Source organism: Siniperca chuatsi, linkage group LG18 (assembly GCF_020085105.1).
Source record: "Siniperca chuatsi isolate FFG_IHB_CAS linkage group LG18, ASM2008510v1, whole genome shotgun sequence".
In the NCBI taxonomy this organism is placed as follows: domain Eukaryota; kingdom Metazoa; phylum Chordata; class Actinopteri; order Centrarchiformes; family Sinipercidae; genus Siniperca; species Siniperca chuatsi.
In genome coordinates this window covers 2,587,190-2,597,941 of record NC_058059.1, presented here as the reverse complement: position 1 = coordinate 2,597,941, position 10,752 = coordinate 2,587,190, and the positions used below count along the sequence as shown (strand labels likewise).

General features: G+C 42.1%; 1 protein-coding gene across 1 annotated transcript; it reads right to left on the bottom strand.

Moving 5' to 3' along the window:
- Positions 1 to 617: 617 nt before the first annotated feature.
- Positions 618 to 10,530, bottom strand: actr1b (actin related protein 1B). Its single transcript, XM_044173916.1, has 11 exons — positions 10,327 to 10,530; positions 8,671 to 8,735; positions 8,100 to 8,175; positions 6,851 to 6,976; positions 6,638 to 6,762; positions 5,610 to 5,826; positions 5,434 to 5,526; positions 5,138 to 5,312; positions 4,071 to 4,132; positions 3,425 to 3,465; positions 618 to 3,319 (listed from the first exon to the last, which is right to left on the bottom strand). Exons 1-11 carry the CDS (start codon positions 10,372 to 10,374, stop codon positions 3,217 to 3,219), a joined length of 1,131 nt encoding a protein of 376 aa, XP_044029851.1. The 5' UTR covers positions 10,375 to 10,530; the 3' UTR covers positions 618 to 3,216.
- Positions 10,531 to 10,752: the final 222 nt, after the last annotated feature.

Sequence of the window (10,752 nt, the reverse complement as noted above, 5' to 3'; positions counted from 1 at the left end):
CATATCGTAAAATGGCGAATACTGCTGCAAAGACGAAAGTCTACGCTTTACGATAGGCTCAGTCAATAAAATAGGTTTCCCAAAACTCTGAATCAACGCAACCACGAGAGCATAACGTCAAACGTGCACCAAAAAATATCAGGCTGATGGGTCCAGTAGTATGTGAGATTAGCTGCAGACAGATTCCCCCCTCCCCCACACACACACGATCATATAATAAAATGAAACATCCAAGTGGACACAGCGTTCAGATTTCAGCTACTTTAACGAACTCCAAATTTTGTAGAAGTTTGTTGCCTTGAAATTTTGAGTTTTCTCAGCTTCACTTTTTGCACAAACATAATCCAGAAAGACAAAGCGAAAAAACATTTTGTAAACACACTGAAAACTGACTTTTAAATAAATTTGCAGAACAATTCTCTTTGTCATTATATATGTGTAGAATTTATTGTCAAAAAAAGGACATTTAATCAATGTAATCTATAACTCAATAAAGTGTGCAAAAAGTGAAGGGGTTTAGAATACTTTGGAAAAACTTCCAAAGTATTCTGTATTTGTGTTTTTCACCGTCCTGAAAATCTAAAACCAGCTGACAAATCAATGACGAGACATTCGAGCAGCAGCCATTAACTTATTTATTATATTGAATTTACGAAAAGTAAAAGCAAACACTTGAATAAACAGTATTGTACATTTTTAGTCTGTTACCTTAATGGTTTTTGTTGTGGTTGTTTTTGATTCCACTGTACACAAGGCTGATGACATTTTACAACCTTTTTTTTTGTAATCTTTTTTAAAAACACCCAAAAGCAGACGACGTGGACGCTCCGGCGCAGACGCACTGGAGTAAGGCGGACACAGGTGTGGACACGACCCCTTCACTGCCATTGAGGTGCAGGGAAATCATAAGACCCAGGCTTTTACTAGTACAGGGGGGGGGAATAATAATCATCCGCAATGTTGGTTTTTTCTGTGGCCTCTCAGCGTTTAACCGTCCAGACTCCGGAGCCTGGCTTCCTGTCTCTGGAGCCTGGCTTCCTGTCTCTGTGGCTGATGGTGGAGATCTTTAACTGTACACGATTAACTGACATGCATCTGAGTAAAGAGCTTCAAATAGACAAGTGGGGGAAGTCGGACTGCTATTTTTTTTTTTTTTTTAAATCATATCAGCTGAATGTTACACTTAAAACAGAAGCATTTAAAGGACAAAATCCTGTATTTTTCAACCTGGGTCTTATTCTTATAATTGACTCTGGGTCAAAATAACTTTCCACTCGTCACCTCCGTTGTAGTTTTGAGAATCTCCAGAAAAAAAACATATCGGAACATGAGCCTCCTAAAGCTTTCTAAATATACACTTCAGTTTACAGGAAATATTTCAAACACTTGCCTTTGAGGCTACACAAAAGTAAACAGTATGCATGCTAGAAAAGTCATAGCAAACGACTAGAGCTGATAAATCAACTAGTCGATAGACAGAAAATTTATCTGCAACTATTTTTCGAGCAAAAAGGCCAAACGTTCACTGGTTTTAGCTTCTCAAATGAGAGGATTTGCTGCTTTTCTCTGTCACATATGACAGTAAATTGAATATCTTTAGGTTTTAGACCGTTGGTCGTATTAAACAAAGACTTTAAGACGTCGCTGTGGGCTCTGGGAAACTATAACAGGCATTTTCACTGTGTCTTGCATTTTATATACAAAATGGTTAATCGAGAAAATAATCGACAGATTAATCGATACTGAGGATAATCGTTAGTTTCAGCCTTACAACCGACAGAAAACTTGTGCACGTTACTTTCTTCTAAGGAGATTCGAGAAGAGCGACAGCTGGTTATCCAGTGGACTGTTCGAGGACGATCATGAGTCATTTCACTTTGATGGTCGACCGTGTTTATTCGAACCACAATCAAAGAGCAGATGTATGTTTCAGCCTTGAGGAGGAAATGATTGCCACAGAGTGGGACTTGATGCCAGACTTGGAAAATCTAGAGAGATGAGCGATTCCAGCTGTGTTACTACCACAAACCAACACTGCTGCGCACCTCCCCGAAATCAACTCGGAGTCGGATATCGGAGAGTTGTTTGAGTGTTTGAAATGATTTCTGTAAACTTTAAGTGTATTTGGAAAGCTTTCAGAGCCTCGTGCTGCTTGCCCCGATATATACTATACATATGACCCAGAGTCAGAACAATAATGAGAATAAGACCCGAAAAATACCGTATTTCTAAGTTAATAAGTGTGCATCTCGACCGCTGTAAACGCAGAACCCAAAGATGGATTAAAAATTAAAATAATAATAATAATCAAGGCATTTTTCTACACTTTGTTTTAATCCTGTCAGCTGAGACAAAACGCCGACTAAATGACTGAACATTTTCCTCATCAACACAAACACGTGACGTCATGTTTATGTAGAAACATTTCATTGGTAATAATGACAGATAAGATAATAAGATCTGACTTCAGTTCAGTCAGTTGATAAATTAACCGCATTGACTTTGCTCCCAGGTGGTAACTGTGCAGTTTGGGCCAGATATATAATACAGTGGTAATCTTTACCTTTTTGCCTGCTCACTGACACTAGCACTACATACTTCTATAGTACTTCAAACCTTTCTTCTGTACGAGCTAATCCATGTCAGAAACAGGAAAAAAAAAGTGTACAAAATGGACATCAAATAAAAACCTAAATCTTCGGTTTGGAATGGAAATTTCAACAGTAGCAAAAAAAAAAAAAAAACATTCACTTTTATTGACATTTCATGATATTCTACACCTTGCAGGGCTTTGTAGGCAAGAGAGCAATACCAATACTTCAATGTGGACTAAATTATAGTATAGTATGGCCTGTAGTAAGAGTCCACAGTGCTAATCCTCCCAGATACCCTGACGGCCCTCTGTGTGTGAATGTTTGGGATGTTTGGAGGTTAGCGGGTGCTCTCACCGTCACCCTACAGCAGGAAGAACTGGGGGGAAACAGGAGGCGAATGAAAAAGGAGGTAAATATGGAAACTACCACACATCGACGTGTGTGTTTCTCTGGGTGGAGGGGTAAAGCAGTAGACGGACAGTGGTTTAGAAGCGGTTGGGTTGATAAAGGATGATGCAGAGGTACCCGGAGATGACAGGTGCAGGAGTATGGGAGTCTCCGTCAGTATGATGGGGGAGATTTGAGGGCAGTTCTGGGGGCAATCGCAAGGCGCCGGCCCCTACTAGAAGGTCTTCCTGTGGATGGCACGTGCTCTGTCTTCTTCATATTCCCGCTTTGACACCCACATCTTTTTAAAGGTGTCCAATGATGCCAGGATAGAGCCACTGCCGGGAGGAAAGGATGGTCAGATTACACATTTTATCAAATGTCCCATATCTCATCCTCACGCACAGGTCAGTACTGAACTCTGAAAACTGAATTCTTCTTACCCAATCCACGTGGAGTAGAGCCTCTCTTGGGGAGCAGAAATCTGGACGAGAAAAAAGCAACCACAGGTCACAAAAACACGTTTTTACAGAGCATTCATATAATAAGCTGTGCTGACTGTTAACGCCTCATGTCCACTGGATCCGGCTCCATCGCGTCGTGTTTGCTCTGTCACATCTCAGTTCAAATGTCTACTGTTCTTCAGCAGACACATTGGTTATATAGCTCAAGTTGTTTTGCCCACATTTTCCGATGAATACAGATTTGCAGCTCATTTAGATGTGACAACATGCTTTGTGACTAATTTAAGACAAATTTAGCTAAGTTAGCTGTGATGCCAACTGAAAAGATGACGTAGCAGCAGGAAAACTGTCTGTCTCCCTCTCTCATTACATGACTTAAAATTTCATTAAAAACGTGTTTGCTGTGTCCGTAACAAATGAAATACACCATTAAATGATAATTAGTCAACTGCCAACAAATACAGGCATGTATATACATTCACAAGAGAATTTCAGGCTTCAGAGAGTGTAAAGATAGCGGAGCAGAGAAAAGAGCTGAGAATGGACAGCGGCCATTACTCATTGACAGCCATGACATGTAGACCCAGCGCAGCCCAGCTAACCGAACAACATCATCTGGACCTACCTTGATCTTCACGTCTTTGGGTGCGAGCTTCTTGACTTCAGTTAGTAGTCTTTCTCCAAAGCCTAAAAGAAAAGAGATGGATTCAGCAAGTGAGCATTTATATCAGTGAGAGACAGAGTGAGTGTTCAACTGGGGGGGGTGTCTTAGCTCCGCTAGAAGAGACCTGAGCTCACGAATTTGGGGTCTTGAAAAACAGATAAATACCCATTAGTATTTCTAATGCTGCAATGAATGATATAAGAAAAATATAAAATCTAATGTCCCGTCAGCTGTAATTTGAAATGTGTGTGCTGCTCCGCCCTGCTCGGTGCGACTGACTTTATCGTCTGTGTGTAACATGATCGATCTGGACGTGTGTTCTTTATGTGTCACACCTTTGCGAAGCAGGTTTCTCCTTGATGTCAGCCACAAACACAAGATTTCAGAATAGAGTGGATGTAGGAAACACAATGACAAATTAGACATGTTGAAACAGGCCAAAATTGTGAATGGTGATTTTTTTTTTTTTTTATTTCTCTTATTAATATTTGTTATTAGAGGCAGCGATAGCCTAAAGGCGTTTTCACATTAAAGCAGAAAAACAAGGGTCCTGCGCTGCTCGCTCCGTGTTGGTCGGCACAGTATTTACCACTCCGAACCTCCCAGTGGTGCTGCAATAAACTGGCACCACCTTAGCTACATGCTAATGTTTTAAAGTTTTGGCATCTGATAAGTTGAAAGCGGACTTCCTGGTTTGTGTTGCATGTGTATTTCTCACCAGTACATACAATGTGCCTACAGCAATGCAGCCCCAAGCACTTTTTCACACAGTGCTGTATGTGGCCTGAAATTATGTTTTCTGCATCCGTGTAGCCATGAAGCTCTAGGAGACGTCAACTTTGTCATCTTCGCAAATCTACGAGGGTCTGCACTGACATTCGTGAGTCGTCCCAAATTTACGACCACATGTGTGGAACGCCCAATGAAAGATGTACATGTGTTTCAACTGAAGTGTATCAGAGACTACAGTGTTTGAGAATGGGAGGCATTAACAACTGAATGACTACCTATCATCGCTTAACACCAACCTTTGATCAATGTCGATCCCCCACACAATACTATGGTGGAGAACAGTGTGCGTCGGAGGTCCATGTCAGACTTCTGGATAGCATAAGCCAGGACCTCGTGGATCCCAGAGCTTTCATCTCCTATCAGGTCGGGTCTGAACAGCAGCTCTGGAGCGCGGAACCTGGCCGGACCGATCTGAAAATGGAGGTCACATTTCAGGATTTGTGGTCAGGATGGGGAGGTGGTTTTAACAGAGGAATATTTGGAAATATTGAACGCCTTCCCCAAAAAACTTCTCAGTATCTGTTCGACTCACGTTTAAAGTGCTTCCATCAGGGAGAACATACTGGGCCTTCTCTGTTTCTAAAGTCTCGTCCTTTTGCGGGTTGAGAGATAGATAACAGGCTCTCTGCAAAGTTGGAAACACATTTGATTGGACAAAGTACTCATAAGTTATTCATATTTCAAACCAATTCACACCGACCACCTTACCTCTTTGACGGTGCGAACAACCTCGAACTCTGCAGAGGTGTTGAAGTTGTAGCCTTCCTTGCGCAGCAGCAGACGGAGGTACCGCGAGACGTCTCTTCCAGCAATGTCCACCCGCATGATGGAGTGTGGGATGGCAAAGCCCTCGTAGATGGGCACAACGTGGGTTACACCATCCCCTGAATCCAACACGACACCAGTGGTACGACCTGTGGCGTACCTGCATGAAACAGAGGCCAGTCGCATCCCATTTACAGACTACACGATCAGTTTCCACGCTTGTCATGTCCCTGTAACCTGGATCTGTCTGGATGTTTCTGTGTGATAAAGATTAAACTGGCTATTAAAGTGATGCAAAAGGTCAGAAACAATGTTTAGGTTCACTTCAGTCCTCAAATGATGTTGCACTGACACTAAGGAACACTGGGTACCAGCACAGACGACACCTGGCAGGATGGATTTATGATTTATGAACTTCCGACACCGTGTGAGCTCGTCACAACAAAGACGTGTCAAACCAGCTGATGATTCTAGTTTTAGTGGTCGCATCTCTGCTGTAGCTTAATGTTCTTCTCCTCTAACCGGGCTAACTGGATGGTTTCTGTTTATCCTTCAATATCAAGTACCAAACTCCCACTGGGGCGGCCGATTCTGCGATGCCAGAGCTGGTGCCTCTGTGGCATCAATGTTTTTTTTTTAAAGAAATGTTTGTTTTTGTAGACTTGGCAAATGTGCAGATACAGCTGTTCAGCGAGTGACAGTCATGCTGTATGGTGTGGTTAACAAGCAGGCCTTTCTGACAACACTAACACATTCTACCCCAACACGTAGCCTCTGCCTCACTCCAGCACTAAGTCAGCAGTCATGTGACAGTGATAACACTGTTTTTTTGTACTCAAACCACTAAGAAGTTGCAGAACTTGATATAACTGAGGAGTTGCACCTCATGAAGCGAATACTAAACTGAAGTGCAGAGCCATAAACAGGTGTTTCTCCATGAAACTAACAAGTACACAGAAAGGTGGACTTACAAGCTAAGGACAGCCTGCATGGAGATGAAGAGAGCAGGAACGTTGAAGGTCTCAAAGAAAACCTCTGCAGCCTTCTCCCTGTTCTTGCTGGGGTTGAGCGGCGCTTCAGTCAGCAGTACAGGATGCTACCAAAGATACCGAACAGAACGGGATTACCGACGTGCCGATATCAGATCTGCCAAACATGTAACCTTAGGAAGAAGAGGAGCTCACCTCCTCGGAGAAAGTCTGCAACTGCTCCTTGGAATAAACATACTGCCAGATCCTCTCCATGTCGTTCCAGTCCTTCACTATCCCGTGCTCCATCGGATACCGAACCGACAACAAGCCCCTGTGCTCCTGATGATCAGATCAGAGAGGTGGTGAGACACAGACAGCAGATATTAGTGAAGTGGAGATCAACACTACCAGCAACTAAAATCAAAACGTGAAGCTAAAATGCATTTGTAAATTTGCATTTCTTCACTGCTACTGGGTGTGTTCCTTCCTTTGTACATAAGGCCTTGTAATGCTCTGATTGGCTACTGAGACAAAGTTTGAGTCACATGCTTCAAAAACTGCAGAGATGATGAAAGAAACTGTACATGAATTCTGTTTACACTGTATATGAATGTATGCTTGGACATACAGATTATATTTTGAACTTGTGTTTGTATTAATTGCATTATTAGTGTGTGTGTCTACCTGCACACGGACATTAGCTAGTAGCTAAATCTGGTACATCTTAATGTTTTTTGTACATGATCTCTGACAACTAAATGTAGTAAACCGAACTACAGCAGCTGTTGCCTGGGTGCATCACCAGTTTTAAGGCAGAGTGGAAAAGACTCTCACATGACAGCTCAGCTAGAGTTTGCCTGAAGGCTCATGTGAGACAAAGTGGAAGAAGCTTATGGGATCTGATGAAAATGGAGCTTTTAGGATATCACACTAAATGCCAGTATGATTTGGTGTGATCCAAACACTGCACACAAGCAGACTCACAACACCATGAAGCCTGGCGGAGGCAGCGAAAACGGGCAGTGACACCCCACCTACCACCCTCTGTACTACATCCAGTACTCCTATCATGGAATAATACTTTAGTATTATAAAATACTTAGTTTGTGGTAATTTCACTAAACACACAACATGCACCATGTGAGCACAATATCAACTCAAATATATAAAGCTCTTAAAACTAGATTTTTTTACACAGGATCCCCCTACAAGACTGGGATATTAGCTAATATTGCCCGACCCACCTGAATTGATACTGCAATTAAAAAAATTACCAAATCCTATTGAAGTCAGTAAAAAATTGCCCACTCCGGGTAATCCATACTCTGCTGGAAAATATCCTTGCGGCATTATCTGGTAGAAATGAATACAATGAACTGATGTGAAGAAAGCAGGAAGTGTGTGTGTGTGTGTGTGTGTGTGTGTGTGTGTGTGTGTGTGTGTGTGTGTGTGTGTGTGTTACCTCTGCCTTGGGTCCGATGAAGAGGTCTCCCTCCAGGGCTCCTGCCATCACACGCACATGCTTGGGACGCCCCACACTGTATCACACACACACAGAAATGGACAGTCAGACAATTGACAGTAAACATAACACCGACAAATATGCAGAATTGAGTAAAACACAAAATATCTTGACACTACAGTAGAGCTGAAACCGTAAGTCAAGAGACAAAAAAATTAATCTGCAACTTCTTTGATTGTCAATTTACTCATGTGAGTCACTTTTCAAACAAAAAATGCCAAACATTTGCTTGGACCAGCCTCTTCAATGTGAGTACTTTCTGCTTTTTTCTATCTTATATATCATTGTAAATTATATATCTTTGGGATTTAGCCTGTTGGTCAAGCCAAATAAACAATCTGAATATGTCAACTTTAATTATGATGTGTATTTTCTTTACATTTCTGGCATTTTATACACAAAGACATTACGATTAATTTACTCGATTAATCGATAAAACACCTTGCAGATTAGTTGATAATGAAAAAAACGTTGCTATGAGTGCTGTAGGAAGAGGTCAAGGAACACTTACTAGTTAGGGAAGCAGTATTTGGGGATCTGGTCACCTGCAAAACCAGCCTTGATAACCCCCGAACCCTAAAGAAAAGAGAGATATGACATTTAGGCCCAAAATCACAGGGTTATGGTTGAACGAAGTGTTTCTGAGAGAGAGCGCGGTCATAAGACACAGCCTGAGGCCACCGGCAGTCACACACTCATGCTCCGACACCAGCAGCTAGCAGAAACACTGTGTCCTAGATCCCTTCTGTCTCAAGAGCTACTTTGTCCTGTGCTGTCATGACTAGCAAGGCTGACACTAAATATATATATATATATATATATATATATATATATATATATATATATATATATATATATAAAAACAGATGATGTTGTGCCAAAGTCTGTTTCTGTTGCATTAATTTGTGTACCCTAACCCCAACCGTGCTACGGGAAACACTATTTGAAGGAAAAGGGAGACACTTTTTGAGGGAACAAACTTTTACACAACAGCGATGTTACACCAAATTCTCTGAATTTCAGCTATACGGCCACTGCAAACAGTAAACATCACATACTATATTCTGATTAGTTTATATTGATCACACATTTTGATAGTTTGACAGTTCGATGTATGTGTTTACCAGATATTGACAGGTGAGGTGTTGGTGCTCTGCAGACAGACCTGTAGCGTTACTCTACAGTTTCTGCTATCACAGCTATCAAAATATGCAAGTTATTCTGTATCAAAGATCTGAATATTATAGATTCACAATCAGGGTGGGAAATTAACACCAGCCACCAGCCAAACACTGGTCAAATCTGAACGCGGCTGGTAGATTTCAGACACAAAATAATGATTTACTATTGAGTGGCTGGTGAATCTGAACATGTACCTGTCAGTAGCTGGTAGATGTTCACATTTAAAAACAAAAAAAAGTTAAATTTCCCACCCTGATCACAATGTTTGGATAATCGCGATTCAAGCGCTCTGTAAATAATAATAATAATAATAATAATAATAGAGGAGCGTGTACGTAAAATATGTGACAAACATTTGCAGGTGCGAAAATCCTATTCGGGTCACAGAATCTGGTGTAACACCGGCAAGCAAAGACGTCCACTGTGCAATAGTTTGTTTTCCTTTAACTGCGATGCTAACATCCGTGTGGTTAAGGTGCCGGTGCTCAAAGCAAAGCTACTGTTTGCGCTACATAATGAAGGCGCAAATAATCTGTATCACGTACAGCTAATGGCTCGGGATGACTCTTACATCCTCGCTGACAGCTCAGCCCGCTACGCTAGCTATTTAGCATTACGAACACAGCGGAGATTTGCAATGATCCCGCTACAGTACCACGGACAGCTAACATTTAGGATCTGGCAAACCGCAGCTTAGCTAGCCGGTTAGTGCTGTATGCTAGCTACAGCTTTAGCTAGCGCTTGCTTTGGGGCTGGATAAATCAAGGGACGCTACATATACTAGCAACCGGAGCAATGCTAATAGCGTTTAACGTGCAACACTGTAAAACAATGTTGGTAACTAGTGCACATTTAATGACGGTGGCCGAGGTCGACCACCTATATTGTTAGCTGTAACACAATAGTTATCTAAGCTAACAGTTAGCCAACGTTCCCAACCAGCGGCCTCGGTTTGGGTGTGGATGAATGACATCATCATACTTACATTATCAATCACAACAGGCTGGTTAGCTAAAATGTCATAGGATTCCATGACGGACTGGGTGTTTAAGATATGTTTCTATCGATCCGTATGTGTATTCCTCCCGGTTTAGTGTTTTAATCATGTAAAAGATAACGCCCTGTCACTCTGCACTCTGCCGTCTCGACGCCGCCGCTGCTCGGTGCTGCTGCCGCTGAGGGTTGGACCGCCTCCCCACCACAACAACATCAACGCGGCGTCGGGTTGACTGACAGGAGAATCAGCCAATCATGTTGACCAATGCCTTGACTGACAGGAGGGACAGCCAATCACAGTGTTTGACCGAATAGCCATGCGTTCCGTACTTGTTTGCTGTCAAGGCGCAGAAGCAGCATCTTTGTCAAACCTGTGGAAACCACAGCACGTCTTTGTGAGAATAATGCCCAGTTA

Coding starts and splice junctions, on each gene's coding strand:
- actr1b (XM_044173916.1), bottom strand. CDS start 10,374: ATGGAATCCTATGACATTTTAGCTAACCAGCCTGTTGTGATTGATAAT. Junction 6,763..6,850: donor TGCAGACTTTCTCCGAGGAG/GTGAGCTCCTCT, acceptor TATCTTTGGTAG/CATCCTGTACTGCTGACTGA. Junction 4,133..5,137: donor GGGATCGACATTGATCAAAG/GTTGGTGTTAAG, acceptor CTTTTCTTTTAG/GCTTTGGAGAAAGACTACTA.